Source organism: Rhinolophus sinicus, chromosome 13 (assembly GCF_057876585.1).
Source record: "Rhinolophus sinicus isolate RSI-liver-muscle chromosome 13, RSI-T2T, whole genome shotgun sequence".
Lineage (NCBI taxonomy): Eukaryota > Metazoa > Chordata > Mammalia > Chiroptera > Rhinolophidae > Rhinolophus > Rhinolophus sinicus.
The window spans coordinates 44,347,470-44,366,762 of NC_142513.1; the positions used below are offsets into that span (position 1 = coordinate 44,347,470).

Genomic DNA, 19,293 nt, shown 5'->3' on the forward strand with positions numbered 1-19,293 from the left:
TGCCCTAACGGCCTCCGCAGTTGGACGTGCGGGCGTAGGCCCTTCCGTAGCCCCGCGAGGGGGAAGGGCCGACCGGGGGCGGAGCTGGGCCGGTGGCAGCCAATCGGCGGTGCCCGCACCGGTGCCGCGCCCCGCCCAGCTGGCCGGCCCACACCGCGGGCCTGGTCCAGCGGACGCGCGACGGCAGTGGCGGCGGCTGCGGCTGGGTGGGTGAGTACTCGGCCAGCTGGACCGCCTGGCCCCTTTACCCAAGCGCTGCCTCCTGGCTGTCCGCGCGGGCTCGTCCCGGAGGAGCGACGGGCCTTAGGGATGCAGGAGCCGGGGGCCGCGCTGCCGGGCCGAAGGGCCAGGCCTGATCACGCGGGCGCCGTACATGCCCGCGGCGGAGCAGGCACTCGGGTCAGCCTGCAGCGGGGGCCGTGTGTCCTTGGTAATTGTGTGGGTCGGAGGGGCAGAGGGGCGGTCGCAGGCGGGTGGCGAGTTTGCGGTGGGGGGCCGAAGGCGGGCCTCGTCAGGTGCTATGCCCACTCAGGCTCAGGCCCGGCTCTAGCGCTGCAGCCTCCCCAGTGTAGACGCACCACGCAGAGAAACCGAAGGTAGGACGATGCTCGGGGACAGAGGTGCTGCCAGGGTGCCAACCAATTACAGTGGCAGATGCCCAGACCCGAATATTCCTGTTGCCTTTCTCCTTCCTTTCCCGTGCTCTGGCAAAATGGGAAATCGTGCTCAGAAACCACTTTATTGACTCCAAAGTTACTGTTCGGCTGCCCTGACCATCTGCTCAAGGGCTCTGGGACTGCAGAGATTTGGGCAAGTGGAGGGCTGCTGGCAACTTTGGGCGTCAGGCTAAGAGAGCCATCCTCAGCCATTTCTCCCAAGTCTGGGGCTGGAATCAATGAAAGGCTATGGGCAAGTGTTCTGCGTCCCTTCCCCTCCCCCCCATAGCTTTGACTTAGGTTTGGTCAGTATTTTCTGTCTACTGTGGAGTCTCCTTCAGGTGAAGCTGCTCAGGCCTTGTAGATGTCGTTTATACAGTTACCTCTGAGGCAGCCTTTTTTCATGTTTATAGGACTGCTGGTTGTGGGGAGCCTGTTGTAGCTTCATGTATCACAGATGGTACTAGAGAAGTGATAGTTGAGAACTTTCTTCAGGGAAGGAGAACTTTTTTCAGGGACGATGAAGAAAGTTCTGTTCTAAATGTGTTGAGTCTGAGATGACATCTAAAATCTGGCTGAAGGAAGCTACAAGAAAGATGGGCACTTTGGATGGGTGGGTGGAGATTTAGAAACCAAAGCAAACTTGGAAGAAGGAGATTCAGGAGTAGAAGGATTGGGGGTGAACCCTGAGGAGACGAACATATTCAGGGAGTCTTGAGGTGTGAGGAGAGCCAGCAAAGCAGAAGAAATGACCCAAGATGGTGTGGCGTACTATGGAAAGCAAGGAGAGCAACCTCAGGATGGGGTGCAGGTGCAGTGCCCATGGCTATGGACAGATACAGGGAATAAAAGCAACTCTGCTGAAGTCAGGGGTGTGAGCAGTTTCAGGATGAGTCCAGAATGCCACCAGGCCCAGGCTCAAGTCCCAGCCAAATCACTTACTGTTATCTTGTTAGTTCTTTCCTCCTCTGTGAAATGGGATAAAAACAGCACCTGTGCCTGGTGCGTGGGAAGCCATTAACAACTAGTGAACAAGTCTCAGGCGCCCCTGAAAGCACTTGACATGTTTGCACTCACTGAAGCCTCACAACAACCTGCCAGCCTTTTACCGTGTTTCCCCCAAAATAAGACCTAGCCAGACAATCAGCTCTAATACATCTTTTAGAGCACAAATTAATACTATTAAAATTACTATTAATACTATACAAATTACTATTAATTTTTGCTCCAAAAGATGCATTAGATCTGATTGTCTGGCTAGGTCTTATTTTCGGGGAAACATGGTACAGATAAGCAAACTAGGATTCAGAGAAGTTACTTGCCCAAGTTAATACAGCTTATAAATGCTGTGGGACTTGCATTACTTCAATCGTGTAACGGTAATTCAAATTATGAGGTATTTAGAGGTGTTGGAAATGGCCATGGATTGTGAACTGCTTTTCCATGAAGTTTTCTTTCCTCCATTAAAAGTATTTATCTATTTATTATTTGGTTGTTTTCAAAGGCAGACATGATTTTCTAAGGTTTGCTCCCAGATAGTAGCAGCCATGTGTTTTAATTGTTTGGTTTCCTGATTAAAGAACCAGACATTGTTGCCATAAATTCTGTTACCGTTTTGGGGTCTGTGTCTATAAGCAAATTAGAAAATGACCTAGTGTCGTGCGGGGGACCCTGCTCGCTGCGCCATTTGTCGTGCGGGGGACCCTGCTCGCTGCGCCATTTGTCGTGCGGGGGACCCTGCTCGCTGCGCCATTTGTCGTGCGGGGCGGCCTGCGGGGTCTCTGCTCCCGCTCCCCATACAAGAACGCAGGATATGGTGAGGCCAAAAAGGAACACCCACGGAGCCATAGGTGGGGGAGTCATACCACTATATTCTCTCTGGCGGCTCTATACTCTCACTGGAGGCTGGATCCACACTGTCCGCAAACCGCCATCCGCGCTTGCCAGCCCAGCCGCCATCTTCTTGCTAGCCCCATTCTTCTCTCCTCTCCTCCGTAGCCGCAGCAGTTATATTAGCGGCCAATGGCTCACTGGTTACAGCTGACGGCCAACTAGCCACAGCTGATGGCCATGCAATCACAGTTGATGGCCATTTACTACCTGAGCCAGCACCTGTCTATGTGAGGCCGAGAGCCTGGAAACTACTTTTTGGGGTTTGGCCCCACACTCCACCCCTACAGGCTCTCGCCTCACAATCTACGCGACAAGCGTCTTCCGCGAGGGGACCTGTGCGAGGAGCCTGGGGGTGAATGCAATATCCTGGACACAGCCAGGCTCTCTGGGCACAACCAGGGTTTCTCAGGGCACCACCAGTACTTCTGGGCACGGCCAGACTTCCTGGACTTCTTAGGGTGCCACCTGTCTTCCCGGACACAGCCAGGGTTTCTCAGGGCACCACCAGTGCTTCTGGGCACGGCCAGACTTCCTGGACTTCTTAGGGTACCACTAGTTTCCCCGGGCACAGCTAGGATTTCTCAGGGCACTGCCACTCTCTCTGGGAACAGCCCGACTTCCTGGACACAGCCAGGGCTCTCAGGGCACTGCCACTCTCTGTGGGCACAGCCACACTTCCTGGACTCAGCCAGGGCTTTCAGGGCACTGCCACTCTCTCTGGGAACAGCCCGACTTCCTGGGCACAGCCAGGGTATCTTCAGGGCTCAGCCAGACTTCCTGGACTCAGCCAGGTCTCTCAGGGCACTGCCACTCTCTCTGGGCACAGCCAGACTTCCTGGACTCAGCCAGGGCTCTCAGGGCACTGCCACTCTTGTGGGCACAGCCACACTTCCTGGATACAGCCAGGGCTCTCAGGGCACCGCCACTCTCTCTGTGCCTCTCAGGGTACCCTGCTGGAACAACAGCAACTCACAATCAAGGTGCTTACATATTCTCAATGGCGGCCAGTCAAGAGACCAAAGCAAATATCCCCCAGTTCCACTAACAACAGTTCCCAAACAAACAGTCAAGCGGTCCATTAAATTAGGGATGGAAGGCAATTCCCCATAGTCCATAGTCATTCACCAGGGCTGTCCTGGGGGTGAGGGATGACCTTGACGTCACCCTCATCTCCCACGGAGGACTCAGCAGCGTTACCTCCTGGGACTATAAGTCCTGCATCCGGGCTGCCTGAGCAGGAACTTCCCGGCCCACAGGGCTGCAACGACCTTCGCTTTCTCCGGCCTGTGCTGGTTGGGGAACCGTCCACATCTTTCCACCTCTCCACGGGGCTCCATCTCTCTGGCAGCTGCATGGCTTTTCCTGTGCTGGTGGGAGAACCGTCCACGTCCTCCCACCCCTCCACGGGGGTCCAGCTCTCCGGCAGCTGCTCCTCCTGGTCTTCCTCAGACTGGGTGTTCATACACACAAACTGCTCCACCACCCTTCGGGGAGCTTTGGTCGGCACCATACCCTGCTCGCTGCGCCATTTGTCGTGCGGGGCACCCTGCTTGCTGCGCCATTTGTCGTGCGGGGGACCCTGCTCGCTGCGCCATTTGTCGTGCAGGGGACCCTGCTCGCTGCGCCATTTGTCGTGCGGGGCGGCCTGCGGGGTCTCTGCTCCCGCTCCCCATACAAGAACGCAGGATATGGTGAGGCCAAAAAGGAACACCCACGGAGCCATAGGTGGGGGAGTCATACCACTATATTCTCTCTGGCGGCTCTATACTCTCACTGGAGGCTGGATCCACACTGTCCGCAAACCGCCATCCGCGCTTGCCAGCCCAGCCGCCATCTTCTTGCTAGCCCCCACTTTTTTTTTCTCTCTCTCCTCTCTCCTAGCGTAGCCACAGCAGTTATATTAGTGGCCAATGGCTCACTGGTTACAGCTGACGGCCAACTAGCCACAGCTGATGGCCATGCAATCACAGTTGATGGCCATTTACTACCTGAGCCAGCACCTGTCTATGTGAGGCCGAGAGCCTGGAAACTACTTTTTGGGGTTTGGCCCCACACCTAGATAAGCAAATTACTGTTTTAATGTATTTCATTAATTATAACTTTAATCATTTATGTTTATCCTTGGGGGAAATCTTAGTAATATGCTATTTTTTCATGCATATATTGTGTTATGAAGGTGCACCAGGACTTCACTTCAGAAAACTAAGTGAAGTGTGATTTGAATCTTTACATGAGAAAAGTTAGGTTTAGGTTGTTAAATCAGTTTATATCCTCTAAAGAACTGAAAGAATCCTCATAATTTTAATCCTTTTATTTTGGTGGTTGCTCATGCATGAAATAATTTTTGTTTTTGTCTTCAAAGCTGTTTTTCTTTTAGAAACATGGAAAGTGGTGCAGTTCTGCTTGAATCGAAATCCTCACCGATTAACCTCCTGCATGAAATGCATCAACTACGCCTTCTGGGTCACCTGTGTGATGTGACTGTCAGTGTGGAGTACCAGGGTGTCCGTGAAGAATTCATGGCCCATAAGGCGGTGCTGGCAGCCACCAGTAAGTTTTTTAAGGAAATGTTCCTTAATGAGAAGACTGTGGATGGTACTAGGACTAACGTCTACTTAAATGAAGTGCAAGTAGTTGATTTTGCTTCATTTCTTGAGTTTGTCTATACTGCAAAGGTACAGGTGGAAGAAGATCGGGTGCAGCGAATGCTGGAAATGGCTGAAAAGCTAAAATGTTTGGACTTATCAGAAACTTGTTTTCAATTAAAGAAACAGATGTTAGAGTCGGTACTTTTGGAGTTGCAGAATTTCTCTGAGTGTCAGGAGGCGGAAGGGAGCAGTGGCTCCCAAGGCAGTGTTGCTCCTGAGGCCAGGGCAGGTGTGGCTCTGGACAGTCCTCTCCCCAATGGCCTCGTGGACTCCTCAGATCCCCCAGTGCAGAGAATCAATAATGGTGTATTGTCAGATATGCCCCCAAGGAAGTCCAAGGAGAAACCAGACAAGAAGAAAGATGTCGTTAAGCCTTCCTACCCTAAAATCAGAAGAGCTAGTGGAAGGCTGGCTGGCAGAAAGGTATTTGTGGAAATTCCTAAAAAGAAATACACAAGGAGACTCCGGGAGCAGCAGAAAAATGCCGAGGATGACACGGGGGACTACAGGTGTCTCCAAGACTCTAGCCCAGACACTGGGGGAACAGAGATGGAGCCAAGGACCAAGAATGAGGACTGTAGTACTGAGGTGGAGGAGGTGCTACAGAAGGCAGGGTGGGGGGACGAGGAGGACGGCAAGGGTGAGGAGGGGGAGAAGAGGAAGAGCAACTTTAAGTGCACTGTCTGTGAAAAGGCTTTTCTGTATGAGAAGAGCTTCCTAAAGCACATCAGGCATCACCACGGAATGGCCACTGAGGTGGTTCACCGCTGTGATACCTGTGGCCAGACCTTCGCCAACCGCTGCAACCTGAAGAGCCACCAGCGCCACGTGCACAGCAGCGAGCGCCACTTCCCATGTGAGCTCTGTGGGAAGAAATTCAAGAGGAAGAAGGATGTCAAGCGGCATGTGGTGCAGGTCCATGAGGGGGGTGGGGAGCGGCACCAGTGCCAGCAGTGTGGCAAGGGCCTGAGCTCCAAGACAGCCCTGCGGCTCCATGAGCGGACACACACAGGCCTCAAGCCCTATGGCTGCACCGAGTGTGAGGCCAAGTTCTCGCAGCCCTCGGCACTGAAGACCCACATGAGGTACGTGCACCTGGCTCCAGCTTACTGGTGTGGGAAATCGCAGAGACCCTCTGAAAATATTTTTTCCAGAATGTGGCTTAACTTGATTTTTTTGAAATACATGTCAGAAATTGCGGTAGTTTGAGGATTTTGACTAGTGTGGCTACATCTCTGGATATTTCACTTCATAACTCGTACCCTCTAAAAGTTGGGAAGCTATTTTGAAGCATCTTTGAATTCTTTCTGGGTAGAGATGCTATGAGATGGTTTTGTCCTACTAGTGTACAGAAATTCTAGTGTTCCTATGGGCCTCGGGCCAATGAGGACTTCCTGGCTCCTGTCCATGGCCACAGCACAGAAGCCTGGGCACAGAACCAGGACAGCAGAGGACTGCTGAACACACAGGCCCTGCAGGTCTTACCTGGCATATACTGCAGGCCAGGGCTCTCCACTCCCAGAGGAGCCTCTGATGTGTACACTTCGCACCACACCTGAGGCTAATTATCTTCATTTTTCCTTTCCTGACTTCATTTAGAACTTGGGCCTGTGACCATCTGGGTCGCACAGTCCCATTCAAGACTTCAGTGAGATGACATTTAGGGTTTTAGGACACTTCTCTGGTCATCTGTTCATTCTCCAGGCTTGGAAGCTATGCCATTGGTTGGTCTATATATACTCCAGTTAGGACGGACAGTATTTTGTTAGGTGGGTGACATTGTTTTTAAATGTTTCCTTACGGTGCTCAGTATTTATGCTTCAAATCCAGACAAGCAGTTTTCTGCCCTATTCTAGATCTGCCCTCACACTGGGGCCAGTCTCTGGGGTGTTAGCATAGTGTTCATCTTTTTACTCTTTGTAACAAGTTAAAAAACTTGGCTTAGGCAGTACTCAGTGAATTGTGGTTGATAGCTACTTCATACTAGTTGTGAAATTAAAATGCTTACACATTTTCAGAAACCAGGTTTCTTTGGCATTTTGAACAGTTCTTTCTAGACTGGTTATGTCATACATAGTCTTAGGAAATGATAGTAAAATTTTTGGTCATGTGGTACTTCGTCAGCTATAGTTCCTAAGGTGTTTGTGGTTGATTATTCTGAATAAGGAAACTACAAATATGACACAGTGCTGTTTAGTGTTTTAAAAAATATGTAAAAGCATGGTGTCTGCCTGCACAGGCCATACAGCATAAACCCTACAACAGGTATGGGTGGACCTGGAGTGTTAGTGGGGACGTGTATCAGTCTTTTGGCCTTGTGCAGGCACAGACTTGGGGATGGAGATTATGGGCCTCTCACCTTTTACTCCAGTCATTCTCATTAGGTCTCATGGAATAAACTATCTTTGCAGGCTAGAGTGAAAATTATATTGCAAAGTGAGATTTGAAATACATCCTAAGTTACCATATGAATGTTGTACTTTCAGAATTCATACAGGGGAAAAACCTTTTGTCTGTGATGAATGTGGTGCAAGATTCACTCAGAACCACATGCTGATTTATCATAAAAGGTGTCACACAGGTAAATACTCCTGCTGTTGTGATTAATGTCTTTCCTAGCTGTAGAAAAAAACTGCAATTTATTAATTTAGAAGTTGGCATCTACCAAAGTGGTGCAGGTCTTGATCTACCTTTCTCATTTAGAAAGTCAGCAAAAATGAATAAAATATGCCCACTGCTTCTAGCACTGGTGTGTTTGTGGTGATGGCCTTTTGCACACTAGGCAATAGAAACTGGCAAGTGGATCTTATGTATTAAAAGATATGAAACAGTTCCTACTACTTTAGTCCCAAATTACATTTTCAGGAATCTGGCCTAAATAAATTGTTCAGAATATGGGAAAACCTATATGCTATTTTTTCCTCTCGCTTTTTCTAGAAAATCATTAGAAAGAATATGATTGTCCAAACACAGAGGTTCACTAAATTGGAAAAATCTACCCTCTCCTGGCTCACACCCTGGCCATTTGGGGTGAGGGCTCTAAACGTTCTGAAAAACACCTGTGCTTGGGTGTTGACTTGAAAAGTGCACAATTAAGCATAGTTAATCCCAACTATATGATGTATTATGGTGGTGAATTATCTCATTTCTATTTTCCAAAAGTTTTGTGATATTTTATTATGTGAGTGAGAAAATTTAAGTTGGCTTTATTCTGATTTAGCATAGTAACCCTGAAGTTCAGAAAACCCTGTTTATGACAGAACTGTACAGACTCTGTTGTATACATGCTAACCCAGTTCCTTCTTTCTTGCTTGTATTTAAAAATTTTTTTACTTCTAAGCACTGTTATGATCCTCAAGTTCAAATGCAGGTGAAACAGAGATGAAGCATTTAATGATGTGAATTACTAGACTGTAAAACAAGCAGCAGAATTGGTGTCTAATACTTAGGAGTAGAGGTGAAGTCAGATCATACTGAAAGATTAAGTTAAAATCAGTCATTTGATGAAAATATTAATATATTCAGATTTTATTAAAGCCAGTGTTTTTATTTTGATGTTTGTGAAATCAGGGGTATACCTAATAATCAGATGAGTCTTATCTATGGAATTAAAGGATTCAAACTAAACGTGAAGTGGTATTTAAACATTTTTTTCTTTTCTGTAATCCAGTCCAAATTTCTTGGGAGTTGCTACTCTTAAAATAGGTGTGAACATAGCCAACGTGAACATCCTCTCCTTTCAAGAGGGACTTTTATTCTGATGAATGTCCATAGAATTGCTTCTTTGAAAAAAAAAATCTGAATTTCTCCAAACAAGTTGTATAATTTCTTTGTTTGGAATGACTGAATTTCCAAAATGTGAGCTGTCTGAATGATTTCTTTAATTCTAGTCTAGTAGAATCTTTCTTGGGATTTCCAAGGATATTTTACACCAACTTCAGCAAGTAGCAAGCATCTTACATAAACAGATATTTTATAGATATTTTATAACAGTTTTAACTAGAAAATGTAACACGCTGCCTGCCAAGCTGCTTTTGAGAGAAGTTCGTATGGGTTTTAGAGTGTGGAGTCACTCTTCCTGTGTGTTCTAGTGCCTGTATCCTTTGTAACTCCTTGTTTCATTTTTTTCATGTAGGTGAAAGACCTTTTATGTGTGAAACGTGTGGCAAGAGTTTTGCTTCTAAGGAGTATTTAAAACATCACAATAGAATCCATACTGGATCCAAACCCTTTAAATGTGAAATTTGTTTCAGGACTTTTGCCCAGCGGAATTCACTTTATCAGCATATTAAAGTCCACACAGGTATGGCTGGAATGTCACCAGAGAAGGGAGTTCAGTGTGGCAAGAAAAATCTCCCAAAGGTTTTGACTTAGAAAATTTGAACTTAGCTTTAGGAAAAGACTTTAGCCAAACTTTGTACGTCATGATAGCATTTAAAAATTTTTGAGTTTCTAGTTTCTTGTTCTGAGAAACTGGAAAGGTATGGATGTGTCAACATTTTAACATTTCAGATTAGAATTAGGGATAATCTATACATATTAGTGTATATATATATACATGCATGCAAATTCAATTGTGGGACTTGGAATTTTATATTCCATTACTATGGACAATAGGTAAAATTTCTATAGATGTAATACCAGCTGCAGGTATGGATTTTGGCCCTCCTTTGGCATAGGCCTTAAACTCTGGTATTACCTGTATTTTTATTTTCCAAAAGTTCACATTAGGCTACTTCAGTTTTACAAAAGACCTACATTAGTACCCATTCTCACTAACTGAAAAAAGAGTAACGTGAATTTTCAGAAAGTGGAGGATACTCTTCGTTTTATACCATTTTGGCTTATTAAAGTTTTCATGAGAACACCCTACTTTTGGATCAGGGAAACCAGTATAGCGGTAGTAAATTTGTACCTGTAGTAAATTTGTACCTGTAAGTTGAACCTTGAATCATTCCCAGCATAATCTTCCTTATATGGGAATGCTGACACTTTCCAGTGGTTTACAAATAGTATTATTCCAGACTGTATTCAGAATTAAATACAGCAGGCTAAAGAGATCAACCAATATTCTTCTCTTCATGTCTCAGGGGAACGTCCCTATTGTTGTGACCAGTGTGGTAAGCAGTTCACCCAACTCAATGCTCTTCAGCGCCACCATCGGATCCACACAGGAGAGAAGCCGTTCATGTGTAATGCGTGTGGACGGACATTTACAGACAAGTCCACTCTCCGGCGACATACCTCAGTAAGCAATAGTATGGCTTAAGAATGACATATTGCTGGTCCATAGGTATGCATATCCCTGGATAGTCAGAAATGCCTGTCATTCCATAAGGTGGTTATAGAAGACAACAGGTATTTTCTTCCTCAGGTCTTCCTCAGTGACCACATTCACAGTGTGAAGTAAAGAACAAGTCTTGAGGCCCAGGAAGGCACAGCCCAGGAAAGCACAATACATGATAAACTTTCTAACAGCAATACAGCAATAGTGATGGTAAAAAGATAATAGACAATTAGTGAAAGTCTGCTGCTATAGAAACTTAAGTTGAAGAGACTATTGTTTTAAAGGTGTACTTGTTACTAAGTAGCTGTGAATTGGAAGATTTATAGATATTTGTTCAGATACATTCATTGATTTTTGTTTTGTGTTTGATTTGTAGATACATGATAAGAATACTCCATGGAAGTCTTTCCTTGTTATTGTAGATGGCTCACCGAAGAATGGTGAAGGACACAAGACTGAACAGCCCGATGAAGAATATGCATCATCCAAACTTTCAGATAAATTGCTGTCTTTTGCAGAAAATGGCCATTTTCACAACCTGGCCACAGTCCAAGACAGCGTACCTACTGTGCATGAGAACAGTTCTGCACACATAGCCTGCAAGTCAGATGATTCTGTGGTGTCCCAGGACGCTCTGTTGGCTACCACCATCAGTGAGCTTAGCGAGCTGACTCCACAGACAGACTCGATGCCCACACAACTTCACTCTTTGACCAGCATGGAATAGGAGCTTGAAGTTATCTGCCAAGCAGGTCCCATCCTGTGTCTTGGGTGTGTAATAGCTATATGCAAGATGATATCAGGGGCTAAGCAAAAGAACTGCCTGCAGGCAAAGTAGTGGGCAAGACTGGCTGCCGCAGATTTTCCTCAATTTCTGATAACCTGCACGTCTTTATCAAAGCATTTTTAAAGCTGTCCCTTAAAATTCTGACCTGCATGACCTCAGCTACAGTTTATCAACAATCTAAATTAACATAACCTCACTTAATTCTGGTGTAGGCTGCTATATGCATTAATCATTCTAATGCTTGATTATCTTGATGTTTATGAAGTTTGGACAACTGTTTACCTTAATAGTAGACTATATAGCATTGATCCAGCTCATGAACTTTATGTTAATGGTCTCCTTGGTCTCTCAGCTTGCCTTATATTTCCATGTGGGTTTATTTCTCTGGTACCTTTAAGGTATTTTTCTGCCCGCTGAAATAAAACTGAGGCCATGTAATTTCAACTGTTTCTTCTGTGTCAAATTGAAGCAAATCAGATTTGCTCTAGGGACCCTTGAATGGGACTGAAGAAATGAATTACTGCATTAATTCCCCTCCCCCCAACTAAAAAAGGAATGACAAACACAAAAAAAACTTAGTATAATCTCGACTCACAGCAAGTACATATGCAGCTAGGAAATTTGTCAGAAAATAGCTTTAAAAATGAAATGTGGCTGTTCAGTTTCATTCCTAAAAATCCAATAATGTAAAAGCTGTCCTACCAAAGATTTTAGCAGCAAACAGTGTAGTATTTTTTGCAAAGAGGTGAAAAATTAAACAAGAGGCTTGAGAACATTGTGTAGTCATTTTATTTACAAGTAGCAATGAGGTGATTGTTAGAGCACAGTGTTAGTATTTTTGCTTGGTTTTTCTGACTTAATTTCTGTAACTCTTGACCAACCCAAACTTCCTCATTTCTACATCAAGAGCTAGCAACAGGCAAGTAATTGCCACACTTGTTTCCTTGGGAGCATGTGAGAATATAGAAGGGATCAAAAGCCTTGGCACACTCATTGACTATGCCTTAAGAGTATGTTGTGAAGAACCAGTAACTTTTGTCCTAAATGCACCTTTGGCTGTCTTATGCTGGACTTAATTATTGCTTAGAATGAATTTGTAACGAATGAGAAGATGATTCTGCTGTATTTGCTAAGCCTGATTCATGGTTCCAGTGGCTTTTGTTTGTTGTGTGCTTATGAAATGCTTTAACTCACATGTAACCCTAAACATTAATTTAAAAGAGAACCTTGAAGAATTATTTTGTTCACCAGTTGTTTTTCTCCATTTTAAGTTATTAAACTTGCTGTGAAAACACTTTCATTTGCTGAGAGAAAGTCACTTTATCCGTAAATTCCAGGATGAAGACAGCTGCATTATGCCAGAAACTGAGGGAAGACTTTCTTCCTAAGTGCTTATTTTATTCTAGTTTGTAACATGTTACATACTAAAGCCACTATAAGGTGTTTTAGGTGCTGATAACATGTTTCACACCTGCTCTTGAAGATAGCAGTATTGAACTACTTCAAATTCAATTATGACAACATATCCTAGTTGTGTTTACAAAACAAAAAAAAGTGACTGTCACACAACCATTTTATTCTTGGTAAGAGAATGAACCTGCCCAACCGATGTACTGTTTCATGGAGTAAAGTCATCTTAATGAGAAGAAATTTAAATAATAGATTATTTTGTTACCTACTGGAAGAATTTTTGTCTTGAATTTGTTTCTTTAGAAATTCTACAAAAAACCATTTAATGTGTTAATAAATGTTTGCTTTGTAAAATGTGCTTTGCAAGTCTTAAGTTTATTTCCATTATTAAAATTTAGTCTCTGTAGATTGAAACAAGTATAATTTCCTTAATTTCGTGAATAATGAAGTTTAAAATCAAGGTCCGTAGTCCTAGGATTAATTAATTTTAACTGTGTGGATTGCACTTCTATTTTTTTAGAAGTGAAAGGCCTGGTGATAAGTAACACTGACCTCTGCTTCATAAAACTAATCTGCATGCTGCTGCTGTGGAGTGCGTAAGTGGACTGGTTTCTTCAATGCCATGTTCAAGTTTGCATCACAGAGACTTCTCTAGTATATCTGTTTCTCTCTCTGCTTCCTGGGAAGTAAGTCTGCCCCTGAGAACAGAAATCTAAAAAACCTATAAGAAAGAATCTGGGGGATATTTCCCCCTATTTCTCTTAAGCCAAGTATAGCCTCCCTGAGTGAAAGTAAGGCTACCCTCTCATATACCAGTCCCAAGTCCCTGATTGGGAAAGTGCCCTTAGTGCTGGCACTGCTGCTAGTGCATCAGGACAGGTGATTGAGGAGGTGATTTAGTGCCTTCCAACCATTTCATGGGAAATATTCTCAACCCAAATCACAAAAGATCACCCAGGCCAAGCCCCAGAAACCACCCACTGTGTACAGGGACTCAGCAAGGCTAGCAAAACCAGATTTTTAAACCACCATGGTGGCTTCTGTTAGGAAATGATGATTCTGAAATAAGATAACCTTAAATGATCAATAACTTCTCAGAATTCCTAGGTTGGGAAGGCCTGTTCTGTTCAGTTTTCAAATTTCTTTGAATTATCTTTTAAGTTGTGAATAATGCTCACAGACCTAAACATTACTGCTCTCTGACAGGATTTGCTGGCCCGCACTACCCCTTACGACAACCTTTTCCTCCACAGAACTTGGGATCTGAGTGGCCAGTGGGCTTCATCTTCCCCAGGGGCACGTGCTAAACCTGTATAGATATCTGCAAAGTTAAAGAAATGCCCACACTGGCAACAGAGTTGAGTCACTGCAGGATTTCTTATCTCCCCCCCCCCCCCCCACACACACACACATACCTAAGGGTCTTCTAGGAACACAATCCTCCCTCACTATGCAACTGACTGTAGCCTAAAGGATGCAAGCAACATTCCTTAACAGAGCAGCGGGAAGTGAGGCTTACAGTCATCCTGCAAACTTAGTGGACTGCAACAATAGAGTAATCAGGGCTGCTTTCATAAACCCTCAGCTTGCAAAACCATTACAGTGCCCTGAATTTCCACCAAGTAACAGAGATTTTAACAGCAAAACTCGTATTTGGATGGATTCAAAGAGCCTAGACAATATTAATGCCCATTGCCTTAAACTTAATAGGAATAACGTCGAACGGAAGCTACTATTGATCTGTGTAAATTTACCTAGAAAGACCTGTCAAAATATTACTCATAATTTCCACTTTATTTACTGTACAGGTTCACATAAAACATACATACTCTTTTCTGCAATGTTAGAATTATTGTCACATGGTTAATTTTCATAATACAATCCTCCACCGGAGAGAATGAGGGAGAACCCCACAGTGACTGACTACTCAGTAACTTCACAGGCAGGAACCTGCATGCACACCACAGGGGGTGGGTCACATGCTGTGCTGCCAAACCCCAAATGCCACAAAGGTTTGCATTTGGACTTTTTAAATGCACAGTATCAGAGGAAACAATAAATGCACACATTTTGGTTACAGTGACACCATTACACACAGTCACGACAGTGCAAAAATAATGTTTTAAAATAAATAAAAAAACTCACACAAGCTATAAAAATGTTGTCACAAAAAGCAAAGCTTTTCTATAAGAAATTTTAACTGACTTTGACTATGAACTAACCCCAGATTTGTTAAAATATAAGAACTATAACATAAACAGTCATTATATTTTTTTCATAAATAACATTCTATACATCCTGAAAACCTAGCTTGGGCCTCTGAGTTCTACCCTATATTCACTGATGGAACCTTTCAAGGAAGGAAGTTTGGATACTGCTAATGCGACATTTTCCCTCTCATTTTCCTTTTATCTTCTAACAGGTCTGTCCAGTCATTATAGTTATTTATACTCTTTCGTGTGAAATATTAAAAAAAATTCTCAACTCAGGCACTGATCCCAGTGTTTATTTCAACACAAATAAGCAAGTCTCTGATTGACAGAAAATGTTGCCAAAACTATTTTTAAAAACCATAACCCTTTTTCAGACAGAGGTTTGTCAGGGCATCATGAGGAAAGCTAAATGGAATTGCCTTAAAAGAAATCATTTGGTTTTTACTTTAAGTGGCCAGACCAGAAGATTCTTTTAACAAGTGGAAATAAACTTTCTAGACTAGAGATGAAAGAAGCATGCTGGATGGCTAGGGTTTAAATGCTCTCCAGATGGGACAGATTTATGGCCAGAGGACACCAGCTACAAAAGCACTTCCCATGCCTCACTTGCACAAAAGTGCATTTGGAAAAAACTTTTCACAAAAGTGCATTTGGCTGGTTGTGGAATAGATTAGATAAAGCAACAAAAACCCACTTTTCTCTCTATAATATTTTCATAAGAGATTCCAACAGGAAATAAGAATTGAACTCTGTTCCAAATTGTACTGTAAGTAATAGCCAGATTTTTTTTTTAAGAATCCCTGACCTCTGAAGGAAGAAAGAAATCCTCATCAGATTCCAGGGCCTAACGCCAGTGTCCATGTCTTCTGGTCCATTCCCTCCACTTCAACTGACACTGTGACACCACTAACCTTTCCTTTCATCAGTCCACCTCACGCATGTCACCCCACAACTATGGCCAGTAAATCCTCACAACCACCTGAGAAAGAGCCTCCACAATCGGGCCTCGGCTGGCCCTTTTCAACTTCCGTTCCTGCTACTTTCTCCTTCATCCCAGACTGACGTATTCACCATCCCCAAACCTTCCTCCTCACTGAGCCCATGGTCTGGGCACACCCACTCTACTTCTGCCCAACAAAAGCCTACTACTAATCCCAGTTGAGGGCCATCCAAAAAAGAAACACCATTTAAATACCAGTTACTACCTAACATAACATGGGAAGTTTCACTACCTGTCATTAATGACAGTAGCACAATTTAGAAAGAAACATAGGTTATTTCTGGCAACCAATGCACAACAAACATAAATCATTTAAGCCTAAAAATATGTATAGAAGAGGAGATTCAAAAAACAAGGCCATATCTAAAGTACAGTGTCAGCATATAACATAACGGGTAGAGATCAAGTTCATAAATCAATAGAGCACATATTGTGTAAACCAAAATAAAAGGACCGAGTTCAAACACACAAGCTGAAACAATTCCATCAGCTAAGAGAAAAAGTCCCCTCAGAAGCTAGTTGGAGTTCTGTGCTAGTTGGAGGCAGACAGTAAAGCTCTGTACCATATTTACCCTACCTAACCCATCACATTCAATAAAACCATAAAATTAATGAAACACTTTTTCAAGCTTTGACTTAAATACTCTCCCAGCCCTGATGAGGATGTACATGACCGGGGCATAGAGCGTACCTACCATCTCAATGTGGGAAAGTATATAAACATGGAGATAAAGAAAAAGGATGTACCCTTTTTCTTTATGTGAATTAACCATTATGTGAATATAAAGAAAGGGATTTTCACCCCAACTAAAAGTAGATACTATGCCCAGGAAAACGAAAAATTTTATTTCCCGTGTGTGTGTGTGTGTGTGTGTGTGTGTGTGTATATACAAAGCAGTTAAACCTATGCTGACATTTGTCCATACACGTAGGCAAGTATTGCCAGGAAGCTCCCTTTTCTCACAATGTAAGTGATACTGGCAGACCCTGGCTGTTTTGAATTTTCGCATGCACATTAGCATGTGGAACAATATCAAAAGCAAAGAAATTGGTCACTAGAACCATCAAAAGAATTACGAGAGAACAAAAATTTCTAATGAGAAAAGTCATAAACTCATTCCTAACAACCACCCTAAACTAAATACATACTTTTAGAGAATACATCCAGATGCAAATTTACAGAGTATGCAAAATATTGGTTAGAACAACTGGGTTGGGTACTCAAGTCCAAGAAAAAGGACATAAAAAAATATGGTAAAATTAAACATGAGCTCTGCAAATATCAAATTAACAGTAACAAAATTCTGAAGTAGTTCTCAGAAAACTGGGGACTTTGACAAGCATGAAATAGCCCATCACATCCACAATAGGCACAGGAGCTTCTCATTCATTGCCTAACAGTGACACAAACGTGGCAAGCTTAAACAACACTGTGCAACAAAATTAAGCCATTAAATGGACATCCCATAAAGAACACTTGGCCCTAAGATGAAACTAAAGAGGAAAGCCCTAAGATGGAACTTAGCTGCATGCCACAAAGACTTATAAATGTCTCACTTTAGGTCTCCGTCTCCCTCTCCATCCCCTTGGATGGACTTTTTGATACGAAGCAACATGGTAGTAAGCCACTGATCCAAGCGAGATATTGAGTCAAATTCCTTCACCTAGTTTAAGAAAAGAGAAATAGGAATTAGTCCACGGAAATACAATTGAAACACAAAACAACAGTGTCCCAAGCTGTTTAAATATATACAGTGATAATCCACCACTTTCTTTATTTAAAATTATACATTCCAGTTCATAACTTTCTTCATTAAAAATCGTTTATTTTTTCATTATCCTGTTTTGATGGAGCTATTGACAAATTCCTCTTTTATATTGCTCTGTATGTTAGTTAATATGTGATGGCAAAAATTCCTAAGAGCCTTTATAATTGGAAGAAGACCACATTTACTGTGACAAAGGAAATTAGACATTGTATAAGAATGAGAAGGGGAGAAGAAAATTGATACTGCTCCAATATTCACTGAACATGAAAAACGTACTTGCAGAGAAAGGATGTGTGGAAGCAGAATTCCTTTAACTCCTTCCAACACATTACCAAAGAATGACATTTCAATAGGATGAAAACGGTTTTGCAGCAATAGTTAAACGTGAAAACATTTCTTTCCACTATTGTTTCAAAGCCATGATGAATATATTAACGGAGGATACTGAGAAATTTGCCTTATTCTACACATAAGATGGGAAAAGACAAGAAAACAGAAGAATGCTGAATATAAAGAAAAAGTCTTCCACTTATTGTATGCCAGGAATATAGCAAAATTTCACTGTTTTTATATTTTAAATTGTGTTTAACTGATTTTATTTTACACTTGTATACAGAACAGATTACTTTGAAAAGAAAACACTCAAACAGCAAATTGTAACAGTAAGTGATATTCTCTCTTGAATTTGCCTCACAGCTAAATTCACCATGGCTAATAGAACTTTCTAATTGTATTGGGGATGGATGTATAAAACACAACCTTTGGAAAATACAACTTACCGTGTTTCCCCGAAAATAAGACCTAGCTGTACAAGCAGCTCTAATGAATCTTTTGGAGCAAAAATTAATATAAGACCTGGTCTTATAGTGTATTATGTTACACAAGACCCGGTCTTATATTATAGTAAAATAAGACCAGGTCTTATATTAATTTTTGCTCCAAAAGATGCAATAGAGCTCACTGTACGGCTAGGGCTTATTTCGAGGAAACATGGTAGGTATACTGGAAGAATGTTCAAATAATCGATCAGCATTTACACAATAAAAAAAAGAGAAGTTTCTGTAACTTAAACCTTTAAAGAATGTACTATATCACAAGGACATAACTTACTGCTTCAGTGTAAGCTTCACTGTTCTGTTCTTCATGAGCTTCTAGAAGTTTCTAGTAACAAAATATGGAAAAAACTAGTTTGGTGGGCTAAGAAGTTCCACTTTGTTTTCTGTGAAAAGGAAGAACTAGAAAATCGCTTTAAATCTTGAAAATACAAGGAATGTTTTAAAATATAAAACAAAGCCACGTTAAACTGTTTATACTGATGTGCTATAAAAGCACCAAAAATAAACTTTACTGTAGAGTTACAAGTACATTTATATATATGTATATGTTGCTCCATCACTTGTGTAGTTAAATTGTATTTCAAGACAGTGAAGAAAAATTGACCTGTTCGTTATTGTTTATATTAAGTCTTGTTTTAAATATGTATTATGTGTATATATTGTTTGCATAATACATATGCCTTAGAAGGATTGTAGCATTTTATTTTAGTCTGAAGGTAATTATAGCTATATAGTTTGAACAGTAATTACCCTCTACCAACACTGTGGCATCTCCTTGATCTTGGTAGTGCCTG

At 42.7% G+C, this 19,293-nt stretch overlaps 2 protein-coding genes across 4 annotated transcripts in view; one reads left to right on the plus strand and one right to left on the minus strand.

The window, feature by feature from the left end:
- Nucleotides 1-13,039, plus strand: GZF1 (GDNF inducible zinc finger protein 1). Of its 2 annotated transcripts, none has more exons than XM_019718667.3 (6): nucleotides 1-210; nucleotides 4,912-6,282; nucleotides 7,684-7,778; nucleotides 9,333-9,500; nucleotides 10,288-10,445; nucleotides 10,861-13,039. In XM_019718667.3, the coding sequence occupies exons 2-6, from the start codon at nucleotides 4,931-4,933 to the stop codon at nucleotides 11,209-11,211; spliced, it is 2,124 nt and encodes a 707-aa protein (XP_019574226.2). In that variant the 5' UTR covers nucleotides 1-210; nucleotides 4,912-4,930; the 3' UTR covers nucleotides 11,212-13,039. The 2 variants fall into 2 exon arrangements, with proteins under 2 accessions (XP_019574226.2, XP_019574225.2); XM_019718666.2 differs by having other exon boundaries at nucleotides 153-430.
- A 1,417-nt stretch (nucleotides 13,040-14,456) lies between these two features.
- Nucleotides 14,457-19,293, minus strand: part of NAPB (NSF attachment protein beta) — a 45,456-nt gene continuing 40,619 nt past the window's right edge. The window contains exons 10-11 of one of the 2 annotated variants that reach the window (XM_019718670.3): nucleotides 18,774-18,824; nucleotides 14,457-17,558 (exon numbers count right to left, since the gene is read on the minus strand). In XM_019718670.3, the coding sequence (XP_019574229.1) occupies nucleotides 17,448-17,558; nucleotides 18,774-18,824 (162 nt within the window). In that variant the 3' untranslated portion in view covers nucleotides 14,457-17,447. The remainder of the gene's footprint in view (nucleotides 17,559-18,773; nucleotides 18,825-19,293) is intronic. The other variant, XM_074317730.2, reaches the window with a different exon arrangement.

Excerpts from the sequence above, each read along its gene's own strand:
- GZF1 (XM_019718667.3), top strand. The coding sequence starts at position 4,931 with ATGGAAAGTGGTGCAGTTCTGCTTGAATCGAAATCCTCACCGATTAAC. Across the intron at positions 7,779-9,332 it reads TCATAAAAGGTGTCACACAG|GTGAAAGACCTTTTATGTGT; the intron begins GTAAATACTCCT and ends TTTTTCATGTAG. Across the intron at positions 9,501-10,287 it reads GCATATTAAAGTCCACACAG|GGGAACGTCCCTATTGTTGT; the intron begins GTATGGCTGGAA and ends TTCATGTCTCAG.